This window comes from Plectropomus leopardus, chromosome 1 (genome assembly GCF_026936395.1).
Source record: "Plectropomus leopardus strain MGB_pleo_1.0 chromosome 1, ASM2693639v1, whole genome shotgun sequence".
Taxonomy (NCBI): domain Eukaryota; kingdom Metazoa; phylum Chordata; class Actinopteri; order Perciformes; family Serranidae; genus Plectropomus; species Plectropomus leopardus.
Window position 1 is genome coordinate 17,253,748 of NC_142176.1, and position 17,766 is coordinate 17,271,513.

The 17,766-nt window shown below is 37.1% G+C and overlaps 2 protein-coding genes across 2 annotated transcripts; both read right to left on the reverse strand.

Annotated features, from left to right (window-relative positions):
- Nucleotides 1–1,149: 1,149 nt before the first annotated feature.
- nsun3 (NOP2/Sun RNA methyltransferase 3) lies at nucleotides 1,150–9,177 on the reverse strand. The gene is made up of 6 exons (XM_042487405.2): nucleotides 8,876–9,177; nucleotides 6,913–7,016; nucleotides 6,320–6,837; nucleotides 5,139–5,293; nucleotides 4,043–4,164; nucleotides 1,150–2,881 (listed from the first exon to the last, which is right to left on the reverse strand). Exons 1-6 carry the CDS (start codon nucleotides 9,044–9,046, stop codon nucleotides 2,545–2,547), a joined length of 1,407 nt encoding a protein of 468 aa, XP_042343339.2. The 5' UTR covers nucleotides 9,047–9,177; the 3' UTR covers nucleotides 1,150–2,544.
- Nucleotides 9,178–10,979: 1,802 nt separating this feature from the next.
- Nucleotides 10,980–15,116, reverse strand: LOC121942625 (ATP synthase F(0) complex subunit C2, mitochondrial-like). Its single transcript, XM_042485889.2, has 5 exons — nucleotides 15,026–15,116; nucleotides 14,634–14,733; nucleotides 13,430–13,501; nucleotides 11,841–12,040; nucleotides 10,980–11,361 (listed from the first exon to the last, which is right to left on the reverse strand). The coding sequence occupies exons 1-5, from the start codon at nucleotides 15,064–15,066 to the stop codon at nucleotides 11,247–11,249; spliced, it is 528 nt and encodes a 175-aa protein (XP_042341823.1). The 5' UTR covers nucleotides 15,067–15,116; the 3' UTR covers nucleotides 10,980–11,246.
- Between the last annotated feature and the right edge of the window lie 2,650 nt (nucleotides 15,117–17,766).

Consider the following 17,766-nt stretch of genomic DNA (forward strand, 5'->3'; position numbering starts at 1 on the left):
TTCAAAGACACTCAGAAGTGGAGCAAAAGTAGGACAACCAATAAAAATAGCCATATAAATGCACCCAATAATGCTTGTGTCTATGGCCACACAAAGTGAAACCGGTGCAAGGCTCTTGTAGCTTTCCTATTTGAGCAATCACATCCGTGACAGTGTCTCATAGGTGCGCCCAGAACCACCAGCCTTATATATTTGGGAGGAAGAAATAAGGGTTTTCACACATAACTGCCTCGGCAACAGCATACTTTGTCAGTCTGTTATGTTCAAAATGGTAAAAAAAATATATGAATTCTTCTTGCGTTATTGTCTACAGTTACTTTGAAAACACCCTTCAGTTTCTGGTCTGAGCAATCACGGCCTGATGAAAAGCTACAACACTGCAATGAAATAGTCTACTTTTCACTCAAGCATGACACAAGAACAGTCCACCCAGGTAATGAGCCACTATAGGAGATGAAACGGCCGTCTCAATCACACTGAGGGGAGGCAATGATGATGACAGATGGAAGATTACCGCCGGTGAGACTTGAAGCATGTGTTAATTCAGAGCAGGACAATGCATGGAGGGAATAGCAGGGACGGAGAAAGGGAAACTGTGCGTTAATTATATCATTACTGCTCTTCCTGGTTATTAAAATAATCGCTCAGACGGGAAACTTTTAGCCTTCTATCTAGTATGTCAAGACTGAAGACATTTATGATAGTGTTATGGCACTAATATATTTAAAAAACAAACATAGGCCAATAAACATATCATTCATAAGTGTTCAGATAGAAACTTTTGTAAGATTTAGTGATGACTCAAGTCAAGAGGTAATCAAAATTTAATGAACCAGATTCTCTGACTCAAGCATGGAAGATAGAGATTCTGACTGTGAGCTTGCAGTGCTCAGACTTGTAATGTCATCTCACGTTTTCTAACCACCACTCAAAGAGTATATAGAAACTAAAATTACACAAACTCATAATCAGTCTCTCCCTTTGCAGCACTTTGCCTTTGGTTTCATTTCCTCTTAATGTTTGTTGTATGCACCAAACAGCGTGGCAAATTTCCTCTAAGTGAATACCAACCTGGCAATAATCCTTAGTCTCATTCTGATTCCTAATAGAATACAACAATGAATGAATTTTTAATATTACAATCTCACATCGTAGAACATTGCAGTCTTGAAGTATTATCAATTTTATTATACAACTAGGACAAACAATAGTTAATGTTAAGCACTTGTTCAGTCAATATTGTCTCATTGCACATCAGCAGTATCAGCAGTTTCCATAATTGTCAGAAACAATGAATAATAATGATAAAAAAATACATAAAAAGGAGTTGGGTTGTAGAAGCTAAGAGAAAACAATTGAACCTGTAATTGCTGGTTCTTTTGGTCACTTGGGGGCATTAAAAAAAAAGTTGTGAGCACCACATTGACATATCATCTGTGCTTGCATGTTGAAACCTTGACGATGTTTACATGCACGGTAATATTCCACTATTATTCCCAACATATATATATATATATATAAATATATATCCTTTATTTACCCAGGTAAAAGACTCATTGAGATTAAAAATCTCTTTTCCAAGAGTGACCTAGCCAAGAGGGCAGAATATGACAATATTCTGAATTTGATATGGGTCATGTAAACATTAGTCCTGTTTGGTTATTCCAAATTAGGCCTTGTTGCAAATGTAGCATTTTCTGAATAGGACATAGGATATGCCAGTATTATTTGGGCTTTAGCAGCATTCTTTGTACATGTATACAGTGCATCTGAAATATGTGTCTCAATTGCAGTTTTTATGGCAGTTTGCGACACCTGACCTCTTGCTTGTACACAATCAACTCTGTACATTGTCATGGATACATTGCACACAACCCAGCTGTTTTCGAGGCTGTGGGGTAGAGATGCATGAACAAAGAAAATCCCACATTTCTGGTCTGAAGGAGAAACAAACCCACTTTTAAACATTATCAAAGACTTGGACATCAACAGCTTTTCGGCAGGCGCAAATATTGTCACATTGACCTTTGAAAGAGGGTGGTTGAAACTGAAAAAAATGAAAGAGAGAATGTGTTTGCATGGTTTAAACTGTTTAAAAAACCTTGGCACAAGTGATAATCACTGCACTTTTTCATATTTTGACGTGATAAAAAAAGATGTTAGAACACGATAATCACAGGAAATACAGCTGCATGTAAAAAGGAACATTTGTGGAATAATTTCATTAGTCATGTAAACAGCTTAGTTGGAGTTGTCTTTTTCAGAATAAGGGCAAAAACTAGAGTATTTTGGGCATGTAAACAGTCATTCACATGTTAACATCCACCTGTTTATACAACTGCTGTTAATTTTCTCCTCTTTAGATGCCACAGGCTGGCACTGTGTAGAGTTTTCAGTGTGCTAAAATTTAATTAGTACATTGTCAGTTTGTTTTACAAGCATTTGCATCTTTAAAAAACATGCAAATGACAAAAGTCTTACAAAAGAAACGTATTTGCTTAGCCACTTGTTTCCACATATATTTTCTGCTTAGATGGATCCACACTACTGCCTTCTTCTAATCCGAGACAAAAACATGGGTCCCCAGGTCTTGCCAGGCTGAGGGACCACTAAAATGCCGAGTCTGTGGCGATAAGAGGACGAAGTGCTGTTCTGTGGCTGCAGGGCTGGCTTGTGAGGTGTGTGTCCATGACCAGGGTTAGCAGGATGAAACGTAAAGTATTTTGATAAAGGAATGGCAATCTCCTCCCATAGGTCTTCAGGTACACCCTCAGGACAGTCCTTCAGCACTGTCTTAACCACGGCACAGTTCTCAGAGCTGGACAGAGTGCAGGTTGAATAGACCACAACGCCCCCTGGACGCACCGCTGACAGTGCAGACCTGTAAAGAGTAGACAAATGTTGACAAGGGACTTTATAGGAGAACTTCACTAACTTTACACATCAAGGTCTGTTTACAGGTCTTGAGGAGTTCAACTTGATGTGTGAAAAAAATTGTATAAAGCCTTTTGTGGCCTCAGAGACAGCTGTGGGAAGTCTGGTAAATTGCCTCAAATGATGTCACTTAAGTCAGTGTCTGTTGGGGATGAAGGCTGCAAGTTTGAAGTGATCTCACCAGATCTCTTTGGCCCTCTCCTCATCTCTGCTGAGAATAGCAGCTTAAGGTTACATTATCTGCTGCTGGCATAACAAATAACATATCTCTGACCAAACTGTTAAGTTGCATTGTGGGTAAAGTATGCGCCAGTTTAAAAGAATGTGTGGAGAAAAAAAAGGTATGTTTCGTTCTGTACTCTTGACTCTGACATTAAAGTGACAGTTTACCCTAAAATCGAAATTGCATATTTTTCTTCTTACCTGTCATGCTATTTATCAATTTAGATTGTTTTGGTGTTAGCTGTCCAGTGTTGGAGATGTTGGCTTGTGCTCGTGACAGCGTGCGATGTAAACATTAGTAGCATCCTCCCAGACTGAGCTGTAATGTTAGCTAACTCAGTGATGCTAGGTGAGCTAGCAGTAGATGCACACCTACTTCTGCGTGGTGATGCAGTTGGCTGGTATAGTTCGATAGAAAATAGTTCCTGCATGAAACTGCTCACAACAAGGTCTGTGACTTCTAGTTACATTATTCATTATTAAGGCATCTTTGGTTGATATCTCCAAAATATGCATTTTTGATTATTGGGTTAACTGTCCCTTTAAGTTGTAAACTAGCTGTCACCCCGACTACACTATATGTTGGTTGAGTTTCTCTCCCTTAACACAGTAAATCCTTTTACTATCTTTTGACACATACTGGCCACATAGATACAGCTTCCATGGAACTCTACATTTTGTGTTTTTTTTTTTACTTTGACATTTAAATGGTTAAGAGCTGAACTGACAAATGGTGCAAATTGCATCATTAAATCATTTTCTATATCGTGTATACATGATTCTGTATGTAACTGCAACACAGGTAATTGTTTCATAACCAGTTTGGGCAACGTGTAGTGACATGTAGGAGGATAGCAGACATTTCTATGTTGGGAATTGGACTTACCGAAGCAGTTGAGCCTGGAGCGCAGGCAGCCTGGCTCTTTCCCGCAGTCTCTGTACCCCCTGCTGGCTGCTGCCAGAATACAACCAGCTCCTGTCATTAGAACATGGAGCATCAACTAAAACCTGCAATGGAGAGAGAGCGAGAGATGGGAGTAGTTCAGAGTCTGAGTCAGAGAGTTCAAGAGTGTAATGGCATTGAGACAGAAAGGGTCAAAGAAAAAAAGCAAAAGCGAAGGAGTAGGAAAATGTAAATAGTTAATGAAGGAAAAGGCAGACGAAAAGGCAAATGTTGGAGGTCTGTACATTAATGTGCTATAGTGTACACCTCAGCTGAGAATCTTCTACCGAATCTGTCCTCTATAACACATCTTAAATCTATGCAGCCTGTTTGTGCAACTCTAATGCCTTTCAGTCTTTGTTCACATTGGGTCTTAAGGGCCGTCCATACCAAGAGCAATAACTGACAATAACAATATGAGCGTCCACACTGAGGAACAATATAAACAGTGTCACACGTCAACGTATATTAGAGCCATTTTACAGCTACATAAAATAAATTCAGCCTTGCATTACATCAATGTAGTTTAATTTATTACACACAACACATTTCCAGGATTTTTCCAGAACTTTCAATATTTTTTTACAAACTCAATGACTTTTCCAGGCTTGGAAATGTGATTGTGAAATTCTGTGACTTTTCTTGTTTTGTTTTCTTAATGTCCTTGGGAACCCTGTTAAGTTGTGGGACAGCCTCTGCCATCTACATAAGTGAGAACCATACACCAAACTGTATTTATAGGTGTTGTTATGGTTTACAGCCCTTTACTCTGTAACTTTTCATTATGAGCTTTCCTTTTTTCAATATTCTGGTCCATTATCAGTCACTTTGGGTCTTTTGAAACCTCCCAGCCATTTGTCTGCCTATCCTTGGCTCCAGTTTTGAATTAGCAGTTTTCTTCTTGTCCGCTGGGCTTATTAGCTTCTGTTGAAAAGCTTGCTGTTCTCATTCAATTCCAACTATGGCCTTGAAAGCCCTCAATTTGTTGGACACTGAAGCGAAATTCAGTCACATGCTGCTGTAAACATGAACTTGTCACCTTGTCATATGTTCCTGCTTCACTTTGCCCAAAAGACCGTCCGTCTTGTGCAGACACAATCACACTGCTGATTAGTGAGCGGGGCAGAAAAGACTCCAGGGTTTTTGCCAGCCAGTCCCGTCTGTGAGGGTCTGGTTCATTACAGCAGAGAAGTGCTGGAACATAACACAGGGCAGCATTACTTATTACTAGTATTCAATGCAAATAGACTATTCAGAGCAGAAACAAATATTCTTTAGATTCAACTGCAGTAACTTTAATGCAAAGCACACTATGAATATTTAAAGGGATAGGTCTGAGTTTTCTAAGTGGGGTTAGGAAGTTGTTATATTATTCTCTTCAAAGCCAACAGACTCTGCTGACAAAAAGTCATTTTACCTCACTGGAAATGGCAGTTGCTGGTCTACCACTGTCTCTACCAGTGATTTACTTGTGTTATTGTGGGACTTTGGTGAAACCAAACAAATCCTCTAAAACACCAAAGTAACAAAATAACATTAACTAACTGATTGAGTCAGTTGTAGACCAGTAGCTCCAGCATTAAGCCTTAAGTAAAATTATTATTTTTGTCAATGGAATCTGGTGGCTTTGAAGAGAGCAAAGATAAGTTCTGCTTCCAGTTCAGTTTATCATCAGGAAGGTAAAGCAGTGACTTTAAACTGATTTCTTTAAGTGGGTCTTTTTAGGAGGCTAAAATCCATTTTGCTCCCTTGCTTAGCTTTCATGGTGGTACTCCTGCCTGCTGCTTCAAATTGGGCTGTGCTGACCATCATCTACTCTAAGTAGTACATTGTCCTTGGGTAAGTACCTCAAACAACTCCACCTTAAAAAAAATCTGAACTCTCCCTTTAAGAAGAAAGCTGTTGCTGTCAGCATCCCATAACTACAGTTATGATTTAGTGTCATTTACATCTAATTAAGTATAATCATTTATATGTATTACCTATGTAAGTCTGTAAATAAAAGGATTATACATAGCAAATAACAATAATTAACATTTAACATCAGAAAGTTATAACTATACACTCTAAGCAGTGAATAAGTTCTGTTAGCCTTCTTTTATCAAATATTGCCTTGTTTTAAAAACTACACTAATATACTCAATCTTATGTCTCTTTGCATGATAACAAGAAAGCAAATAAAAGTTTGCAAAGTCAATAAATAATAATAATTGTTTTTACCTGGGGTGGCACACTGCATTATGGCTAAAGCTTTGCCCCCAGGGGCAGAGCAGAGATCCAAAACCTTCTCTCCATCTTTGACTTGCAAAGCCAGCACTGGAAGCAGCGAGGCAGCATTCAGGAGGTAGTACTGCTTCAGCTGGCCAGGCCTGTGAGCCTGAGAGGGAAACCGCAGAAGATATGGATGGATGTAACACTGTAATGTCGTACCGGACAAACTGAGTGACGGCTCTGGTTGAGGGTCTTGACTGAGCACATGAGAGGTGCTGTCAGGTTGGAGGTGGGAGTCATTAGGATGGCACTTGGAGATGTTGTCAGAAAGCAACAGAGAGTCTTCTGCTTTGTGTTTTGAATCTGATGTTGTCGAGGAGCCATTAGGAAGCAATGCAGAGTCATCTGTTTGTGGCAGCAATGTGGAAAATCCCTGTGATTGAAGAATCTGTGTGATGCCTGTCACAGTGCTGAAGCGGTTGAGCATAACTCCATACTGCCAAGAGTGAGGGTCCAGAAGCACTGCTCTGTGGGAGGAAAGCAGGAAGGGTATAAATGCTGCACATTTGTACATTTCAATTATCATTTCAGAGAAAATTTACCTTGCAGGTTCCCATAAGTCTCCAAGTTCCTGGCTGTACTGCTGGTCAAAGCAATCCAGCACTGGCTGACATGGCAATCTTTCTTTTTTGGGCCTTTTTGTTACCTGTTACAGGCAGACAGTTTAGAAAATGTAATCTAGAGATAAACCTTAAAGAGGCAGGAAATTTGGCAGCATCCTTAAAGTAAACTCTGATAGCACTGAAGTTAGTTTTAAAGCTGTAAGTCCTAACCAGGTACAAATGATTGAAAACCATAATATCAAGAGTAAACATCAAGAAACCAAAATCCACTAATTAATTCCTGCTGAAACAATCAAAATTGGTCTCTACATTTACCTCTCATCCCAAAAGTTAACTGACCAAATTCCCTTTAAATTCTTGAGCTCAAGCTGGAAAGAAAAACTGCCGTCATTAGTCTTGTGCACTTGCTACCCCTGGTGGATATTATGCGTAAAATCTGTCCCGTTAGAAATGACTACAGGTATATTTGAGTTTAAATATCTAAATGAACATAAGATTTCATGAAATCATATGAGATTAAGAAACTTTCTGAAACTGGGACAAAAGAAAGGCAGTTGGCCATAGTTTTCATGTAACACAGCATTCCCCTGTTTTGTTGTTCCATCTATGGTTGTTAATATCAGCGATAGTAAATACAAGTAAAAGTTTCAGGCCTGATCTGCTGTATGTTTTTTTTTTTAAATTGGGAACACATGTCCACATTTTAGCTTCTTGATGGCTGACAGTTTGTTGCAGCAGCAGCTCGATGTTTCCATGGTGAAAAATAACGAGAGCTCTGATACTTCACTTATCAGTACAACAATTGAGATAATTAACTTACTCGCTTTCCTCATAAATGATCACTATACTAGTTGATATGAGGGTTATTACTTTTGTTTTTAATCATTTGGTAAAATTACCCTTTTACATAATAACAAGCTCATATTGTAACTGAACAAATTGGTCTATTTGTGATTCTGTGTTTTGGCTATGTTATGCTAATAATGTTATGATATAAAATGGATCAGATGTTTGATAAAAACCAGAGCTCTTTAAGAGAATCTCTTCTAGTGCACTAATAAAAACTAGGGGCAAGGTTACCACAAGCAGCAGGTGTCAATTTACACAACGTGACACACCCCCTCTTCGCAAACAAGTTAAAGTTAAATGATTTATATTTTTAAAAAATGGATTTGGAGTCCTTCTTTGTCTGTATTATTATCCAAATATTTCTTTGTCAGTTCAGTAAATACATTCTGACTCAACAAAACTTGCCCAGGGTCCTATGTTCGCCAGTTCAATATCCTTCTTATATGACACTATGACAATTATTTCAATTACAATTAAGTTCCCAGCAACACTTTTGCCCTTGGTCAAATGTTTCCCAGGTTGAGTCCTTGTTTATTTTGAAACTCGTTTCTTCTTCTTCTTTATGTATTTAATTATCTAAATAAATATCTATGTATCTATTTATTACTAATTTTCAGGTAATTTCTTTGTACTGTTGTTGTTGTAAAAATTGTATACATATTTATTCATTTAAATTTTTGCTTATATTTGGGGAATGTCCCCTTTAGTTGCTCATTGTCTTTTTCTAGAGTTTTGTAAGAAATTAAGACAAAATGCTCAGCATTCAATGGATTCATTACCCGAGTTCCCCATACTACCCCGTCTAGTGGGCAAATAAAAGAGCAGTTTCTCCCCCTGACGAGCTAATGAGTGCAAACTTTAATGAACTAACGTTACTGTGTTTTAAGATAATATTCAAGCCACACAATTGTTACTAAACCTGAGCTGCGAAAGTAAAAACCGGGTGTTGAAACGTAAACGTTGAACGTGCAAGATGTAATTTGGCTGTAACAAAGCTGATAATACAGAAAATTACATGGTTTAAAAACAACAAGTGGAGACAATTTAACGACAAGCAATACTCCCACAAAAGTACCTCCTCGTGTTTGTTTACCTGTTTTTTGGGTGTTTCTTTTTGCTCGCGCAGTTGTAAAACATCGGGACCCGAGTGACAGTTAACCGACGGCAGCGTCCGCAGAGCTGTCAGCGCCGGGGTCTCACTTTTTAAGCAAACTCGCCTCCTCGCAATGTAAAAGCGAAGTAATGACAAGATATATTTAGACATTCGTTTGTGTAATTTTACAGACTAATAAGCCGAATATAATTTTTATAACTGGTTGGGTATTTTTCATCAACCTCAGGCACACGTACGTTACTCAAATCCGCCCTCCGCCAACTCTGACTCTCTGTCTTTAGTTCCACCTCATAACCGCTGATTGTTTTTCAGCAGCCTGTTTTTTTTAAAGTTGTAGCGTCTTGCAATATTATTTTGGAGGTTACTGGTGAGTGTAAAAAACAACCAGACCAAACAAGAGACTTTTGGAAATGCTTACAAAATTATTTAGAAAAAAGACATTTCTGTATTCACGAAAATAGCATTTAGAAATACAGCCTGGTGACAGAAATTAGTGCCAAGGTCAAAGCTAATTTAGCTAACGTTTGCTAGATTTAACAGTCATGTCAACTACATTTTCGACGACAATTTTGGTTCTGCTTGAGCTTTAAATAGTAGAAAGTAATCCTGTTATTAATGATAAAGTATGTTACCAATTAACAGTGGTGGAAAATTATTGAGTACATTTAGCAAAGTGCCGTACTTAATTATAATGTCGAGGTACTTTTACTTGAGTTTTTCTATTATCCTACTCCACTATATCTCAGAGGAAAATATTGCACTTTTTACTTCACTACATTTATTTCATAACTTTAATTATTATTCATACAAAATATAAAGCAGATAATAAATTATGATGTGTAATTACAGGTAAAAGTACTCAGTAGTATATAAAGTAATTACAGTTAGTTCCACCTTTAAAAGCTGCAACATTAAAGTAATGACTGTATTCATTCATAACAATTAAAGAAATAACCACAATTCAATAATATATTATTCTATGAATGGCTAAATTCTGCATTGTGATTACTTTTAAAGTACATTTTGAATGCCGTACTTTACTTGTAACAGTGTTTCTACACTTTGGTATTGTTACTTTTGCTTAAGTAGAATAATTGAGTACGTTGTCCATCACAACCGAATAATGTATACATTATTTTCGTGATTAATGGTTAAGTCTACAGAACATTAGAAAACCGCAAGAAAAGCCCGTTATAATGTCCTGGTGCCTAAATTGACTTTATCAGATGTCTTGCTTTGTCCAACCATCGTTTCCAAATCCAACAAAATTAACTCTAATGTTAGGAACTCTTGATTATTTATAAGAGGGGTGGTGCAAAATGGGGGAAGCACTTCAAATTATTTTTTTAGCACTGGTGAGGCAGTTTTGCTGCTTGATTTGGCTTATAAGGACATTCAACTTTAAATGGTCTTATTTTGTATTTATTTTAAAAATCATCAGAACCCCAAATCTCACAAGTGAGTTGGAAAGCATTTTCTTCAAAAAAAAACAAAACAAAAAAAAAAACAACAGCATTTATTGTAGCCAGAAAGTGTGAAATATGGTTACCTATGGTGGAGGGAGGTCACAGAGTTTCCTCCGTTCACTCAGAGATGGTCGAGGAAAAGTAATTGTAGCTCAGAGGAGGGTCTTCTTGATATAAAAGAACCTGAAGTTGCACCCCAGCCGCCCCTCTACTCTGCTGAATAAACTACAGTCCCTTACTATAATGTAAAGATGAGGGAAGCAGCAGATAATCAGTTTGAAAACTCAGAAATGCCACATTTTTGGTATTTTTGCTGGCGTTAAAAAAAAAAAAAGACTTAAAGGATTGATTGATTAAATGACTGATTGGTGGAGCTCTAATAGAGACAGACCACAGGTGATTTAAAAACTTGAGCTATGTTGTGAATTAATTGGGACTTTTAAGTTAAAAGTTTTCCGTGAAGCTACATCACAGCCATTTCTTCACATTTTGTGCAGCTGTTGGCTAACCATCCACCTTACCATTATTTTAGAAGAAACAGAGTGCAACTGATACTTTAAATGTAAATCAGCATACAAAAATAACCCCGATACCATTTATAAATGCACAAACACACATTATGAATTAAACATTTTACTTCTGTTATTGGTTTTTATGTTTAACAAAAACAGTGGATTAAATGTACAATATAACAGCAAAACCTTCAGTCATAAGATGATTTGGGTTTGCCAGAGTTTCTTACATCAGTGGGTTTACAATCTTTGAAGAAGCACCAGTGAACAAGAATGGGCAGAACGATAAGCTGACATCATCGTACCATTCAAGGGCATCTCAGACTGCTAAATCTTGTTAACTTTATGATGTGTCCCTTTACAGCGCCTGGTTTACATGGCAAACAGAATCAGGAATGCAACCATCAGACAGAAGAGACCCATAGCTTCAGACAGAGCGAAGCCCAGGATGGCGTAAGAGAAGAGCTGCTGCTTCAGAGAGGGGTTCCTGTTGAGGAAGAGAGAGGCAACTGAGACAAACTGGAGGTACAAAGTGTTAAAAGTACAAGTATCGTGACATTTTAGTAAGCAGACAATCGCAGTGTTTCCCAAGACAGTTTTAACATGTGATAAAATAATTCTATCAGTAACTGGAAGGCTTTGAGGCAACACAAACCCATGACGATATTAGATAATTCCCTTAATAATTCACTCAAAGATGCCATTCTTTTCACCTAAAATGCTAATTAAATTGACTTTAGACTATTGAAACTAGTATATGAGTTTCACAGTTATTGCCATTACCATTAAAAAACAACCATATAAAGTCAGAGATTTTAAGATGTGAGGAACCACTTAGAGCTAATTAATACTTCTTAGGCCTTATCTGTCTGACTAACTGAATGGATTTTTTTTTTTTGCTGGCACATGAAACATTACCCCCTTAGTGAAGATGTCCCAAAATGACTGATGATGCGTTAAATTTACCTTGCATATCCGATAATAAGGCTACCGAACACTGTTCCGATTCCAGCTCCAGATCCAGCCACTCCCACAGTGGCAGCTCCAGCTCCAATGAACTTTGCAGCAGTGTCGACGTCACGGCTCACAGCACTAGTCTGGAACGCCCGCACCGCCACCTGCTGCTGGGAGGCTACAAAGCTCTGTGGCGCCAGGAGGGAAGCAGTCTGAAACACAAAATAATAACTGAGGTTAGTAAAAAAAAACAACAAGACAGAAGATAAGATAATCCTTTATTAGTCCCACAGTGGGGAAATTTGCATTTGTTACAGCAGCAAGGTGTGTACTAGATATGCAAGCAAAAATAACAATATAAATAGTAAAAAACAAGGTGCAACCTCACCTGTTTAATATTTAATAATAAAATAATAATTTTATTTACATCAATTACAAATGGAATATATTTGCACTTTGTGAAAAATTGCGGCACTTGTGGCACTAACATGTTTCTGCCACATGTAGTAAGATTTGATAAGATCCCCCAATAGTTATGTGGTGTAAAATATCCTATTTTCTATATTTCTGGAAGATAATGGTCCACTGCATTTACCATTTCAATTTAAAGTCAATAAATTGCCCACCGTAACTTTTCTTTTAAATTCTTTATTATTATGATGGGCTTTTTTGTTTGGTTTTTTTTTACAAACTTTGACATTAAAGCTGCAGTCAGTGGTGTTTTACAGGCTCCTGTTTGCACAAAATAACCATGAAATATCCACAGAAATGGTTTTGCGGTTCAATGTCTGTCACTTTTGTGAGTTCACTAGCTGCTGAGGTTTTACCCTCAAACATGCAGGTCGAATCCATTCTGTGCATTTATCTGGAATACTAACATAGCTTTGAAGTTCATGCTACAGCCTAACTTTGAGCCCTAAATTAGTCTCTACTGTGTACTTGATTAAGGTTCTCCAAAAAACAAGTGATCATAAGTGCATTTTCTGTAAGGTAAAGGAATTTGTATTGTATTTGTTACAGTAGTTGCAACCTATGTGTGGCTAATGTTAGCCACAAAGGCTAGCTAGCTGAAGTTTATCATTGATGCAGATGCTAGAATCGCTTTTGCTCATAACAAAACATGCAGTAGTACTCATCAATACGAATCTGGGCATGCTACACTTAGCTTGTAATCCCATCACCTCACCAGTCTGTTGTTGTACTTGCTAGAAGCTTGAAAATCTGCCTGTGTTTTTTATTTTGTAACTTTGTTTGGCAGCTTCAGTAAACAGTGTTAAAATATGCAGCCTTTGGACTTGCATCATATTAGCTTTAGGTAAATGGGTAAGTTCAAAAATAAATGTCTCAATCAAATCCCAATTTAAATACTTAAAACGACTTAAAAATATGTTGAAAGTTTCAGAAATACTTAACATTGTAATGTTAAATTACCTTTCTTTAATATGTGCAGTGGTTTTTATTTGTCGAAGTCACTCTTCGTATGTGAAAAACAAGGTAATGGGAGATGAATGGAGCTGTGATAGCTTCAGAGTGCCCCTCTGATAAACACTCAAAGTCAATAATAAATATATATATAATTCCCAGTTGAATTAGCCACCTACCTCTGCTTTCCTGGCATCCGAGACTACTGCTGCTGAGAGCGGTCTGTACAGTGCCCGAGATCCAGCACGGACCTGTATCAAAAAAAAGAAAAGAAAAGAAAAAGATTTGGTTTGATTTGGTTGATTTTTGAAACATTTAGTTCAGACATTCATGCTCTGATAAGATGCTCTTCCAGTATGTTATATTTACACCTTAAGTCAGTAAATACTGATAATATTTTAGAAACTAATCATATGTTTTGCATGGAAAATCTTAATATTTAAGTAATTTTAGCTCCTAAATAAAAGTAGAAGTATGACTGCAATATTTCCCTCTGAAATATAGTAAAGTGAAATATAAAGTGGCAGAGGTGAGACCAAGTCATTGTTTGCAAGTTACAAGTATTTCAATTTTCAATTTCAAATCCTAAAAAAGTCATAATTTTTTGGCTCGAGTCAACTGGCTGGGAACGATAGCATTAACGTTAAATTAATTAAATTGTGGCATACAAATTAAATTGTGGCATACTTTTTTATATCTTTGGGAAGTTATGGCATATTTTTTAAGTCCTAATACTTAAGTTCAAATGAAGTCTTGAGTAACTGATGTTAAAGGACAAATCAAGTTGCAAATCTTTTTTTTTTTTTAAATTTTGTCAGGTCCAGTCATGCAAAGTCATGACTGGACCTGTCCACAATTCTGTGAAGTATCATTAAAAAAAACCCCACAAAAAACCTCAAGTAAAGTACTCAAAATTGTACATAAATAAAGTTCTTGAGTAAATGTATGTTGGCGCTTTTCACCACTCTGGTAAATAGCTAAATTCCAGCATAGATAAGACCTGCAGTGAGCAATTATAATGTTGCATTGGATTATTTAATTAAACCAACTCCTTTTTTCAACTTAAATATGGTTGCTTCTCAATAAACTGCATTATATTCTTCAAATGTAGATGATAAGGATTCATATTTGCTTTAGACTATGAATAAACTGTTTTACAAGGGAATGCAGTGGATAGGCAGAGCTTTGCCACCATAATGTTAAAACAAGGACGTCCTTGCAGGTGTGAACACTAGCTGACTTTAGCAGAGGGTCAAACACTGCTACATAGCTGTGTGCTAATGTTAGCAGGCTACATTATTACATCTGCTGCTTTCTGTGCTCTCAAAAACAGACTGCCACCGGCAGGATACATGTAGCTGTTATCTCCATTCATTGACTCACCAGAGAGGGTGTGGAGACGAACTTAGCACAGGCATACATCACGATGGGACGTAGTGGACAGGTCAACCAAAGGAGCTGGTGCTGATTCTGTATCTGCTGTCTGCAGAAAGCAATGCATGAAAAACAACTCTTAGCAAATTCAATCCGCTGTGTCTGAGACGAGTCTGCTGCACATAAAAGTACAAAGTGTGCAAAGTTACGTGGACACACACAAGTAAGGTCAAGATTAGCTACAAATCCAACAATGTCGCTGAAAACACGTTTGTTGTAAAATCATAAGAGCTGAGCAGCGCTGCGATTATCATAGCTACAAATATACCGAGTTACACCAAAATGTCACAGATATATATTTAATTCACACACAGTTTGTGACAGAGGAGGTTAGCTCTTACCGGTTTGTAGTAGAGGTCGAAGACACGAGAAACACGCGCATGCGCAGTGTGGTGTTATAGGGTTGATTTCCGGTTTCCTGATAGAGGGAGCAACTCTATTACATACATGGAGCTACAGTTCAGTTCAGACCATGACATAACAGCATGTTTAAATGTATTTTCATCAACGACAACAAGGACTTTGCAGTGCAAGGATAGTAATAATGACTGATTCTGGCACTGTCCGCAAAGGAAATACATTGAATATATTTTTACATGCAGATTTACATAAAAATCTCCCTGTTGTTTACTACCCCCTAGAGACCATTTGAACAAATCATGCTGTAGGTTATATACACCCTCATATAACTGAAGACAGTATACCACTAGTAGAAATGACAGCCTCCAAAATTGAGAAAAATGTTGAATCAACACATTTGGCAAAGTCCTAACAGAAAATATGTATAAATATAATCATTTATAGAGGTAATTAATTGAATATTTTCCCATTTGTCATGCAAAAAAGGCCAATAAGTAATTGGGGATATTTTATTTAATATATATAAGTTTTTTTGGAAGTAACAATATGTAAATAACGTGGTATATAATAATACTTAATGTTATCTATATTAGAGGCTGATATATCAGCTAGTATGAACTTTTCACAGATGTATAGTTGTCAAACCAAACTAGGTCTGAGGTCATTTAGATAAAGTAAACTGTTTAACATAGTTTTTGTCAGCAGCCTGGCTGCTGCATTCTGTACCATGAAGTCAAACTATAGAGCTGTGTAATGCACGAAAAAAAAAGGGACTTGCAATTGTAGAAGCGAGAGAAGATTAATGTAAGCACTAGAATTTACGTTTTCTTTTTTCTTTTTTTTTTCTCACTGATGGTATCATTTTTATTTTTTGCAATATTTCTCAACTGGGAAACATATTTCAAGAACTATTTCAATATTGCTGTTTTTGTTTTTTGTTCAAAAAATTTACTATCAGCCAATATGTCACTATAATATATGTCGATAAAATATCCAATACTGGTCAGGCTAAAATGCAAATCACTTCACTTCATTTTTCATGGCCATAAGGTGGTGGCCTTGTTTCTCTTTTAAGGTTAATCTGTGAATGTCTTCTACTGTAATGGGCCTTAGTTGTCACATTCAGGTTATTTCAAGTATAATACACGTGCTCTATATATGTATTTTATTGTACAAGTGAAGCACCAACGAATGGCAGCACAGATTTTGCAGAGGATTTAGGGGAAAACTCTTTCAACTATCTTTGACATTGTACTTGCTCACATCAAAAGTAGCCTACATTAGCAGTGATCAGTTGACTGGAACAACACACACATCAGCCCTTAGGATATTGTTTTCTTGTTGTGATATTTTACCATGGCAAGTACCTCTTACACAAACATGTATGATCTCTCAGGACCTCAAGTGAGTTTTAACCAAACTCTGGTCTATAACATTTCCCTGAAAGTGTACAGTCACACTTCTTAAATACTGTGTATAATATTTGCAAAGTATTTCTACAAACTGTGACATAGGATATTTCAGGAAACACTTCCAATCCAATCCTTACATTTTCTATTTTCTGTCATAGAGATCTGAATCAATATGTGGACCCCAGGGAGAAAAGTATGTGGAAGCTAAATAAAGATACACACAGTCACAGATAACAATGGGATACATGTTTTATTGTTTCTTACTGTATATTTATATCTATCTATTTCCCATTTATTTTCTTATGACAGGCATACAGTCAAATGTAATACACGATCTATAGCCACAAGGGGGCAGTAACATACCTTGCAGAATTTGTGATATAAACTGAAAAATAAAACTGTGCAAGAAAATACATGTGAAATATGCTGGATGCAACATTAAACATAAAAAACACGCTGAGGTAAAATAGAGAAAACTGAACTGAAGTCATTTTAGCTCCATTAGAAGAGAGATTTGCCTCAGTTCATGACTTACACAGCTTTGATATTTTAAGTTGAAAGCATTTTGCATTATTCAAATGGCATAGATCAATAAAAGCAAACATTATCGGTGTAATTTAGACCTGTCAGCTGTGAAGAATTACAACCGCCAAAGCGAGGAATTGTGTTTTTCTTGGCTGCAGCCTTCATTTTTCAGTCAGCCAGGTGGGTGGATGGAGAGATACGGATGAATGATAGAAGCATGACCCCGTGTGTGGGATTTGTATGCGTTTTTTTTTTCCTAATTTAAATATTAATTTTCTGCATGTGCACAAAAAGGAATTCAAGCGTTATTGTAGCCTAGAGCTGATTCTGACTACAGCATAAGTACCAAATATTTTGCATGTTATACCTCGGTGCATTTATAATCTCCCTCACATTAAAATGAAAAGAAAATTGGTATTGTGTTGTGCCAATGACCTCCACCTGACAACGACCAAAATAACCAGTTTAAGAAAGGCAAGCTTTCATATTTCCACCAAAGCCTTCATCTGGTTTATGCATCATACCCTAATACACATTAGCATCTTGCATCATGTGGATACCCTTCCACCGTGTCTAAATTTATCTCCAAAATTGATATTAAATATTTATATCACTCTAGCTTTAAGTGGGCTTCCCCCTCTTCAAGGATTCGTCTCTGTCCGCCCCCTCAGAGGTAAGCTCTCCATTTGGCGAAGCGGAAGGGAGATTCCTCAGCTCTTCCAGTCATAAACCCCCTCCTCTCTATGATGGCACCGTTACGCACCACTATAAAAAGCGGAGACGTG

Excerpts from the sequence above, each read along its gene's own strand:
- nsun3 (XM_042487405.2), bottom strand. The coding sequence starts at position 9,046 with ATGTCTAAATATATCTTGTCATTACTTCGCTTTTACATTGCGAGGAGG. Across the intron at positions 6,838-6,912 it reads GACTTATGGGAACCTGCAAG|AGCAGTGCTTCTGGACCCTC; the intron begins GTAAATTTTCTC and ends TTCCTCCCACAG. Across the intron at positions 5,294-6,319 it reads AATGCAGTGTGCCACCCCAG|CACTTCTCTGCTGTAATGAA; the intron begins GTAAAAACAATT and ends GTTATGTTCCAG.
- LOC121942625 (XM_042485889.2), bottom strand. The coding sequence starts at position 15,066 with ATGCGCGTGTTTCTCGTGTCTTCGACCTCTACTACAAACCG. Across the intron at positions 12,041-13,429 it reads CGGATGCCAGGAAAGCAGAG|ACTGCTTCCCTCCTGGCGCC; the intron begins GTAGGTGGCTAA and ends TTTGTGTTTCAG. Across the intron at positions 11,362-11,840 it reads CTTATTATCGGATATGCAAG|GAACCCCTCTCTGAAGCAGC; the intron begins GTAAATTTAACG and ends CTTCCTCAACAG.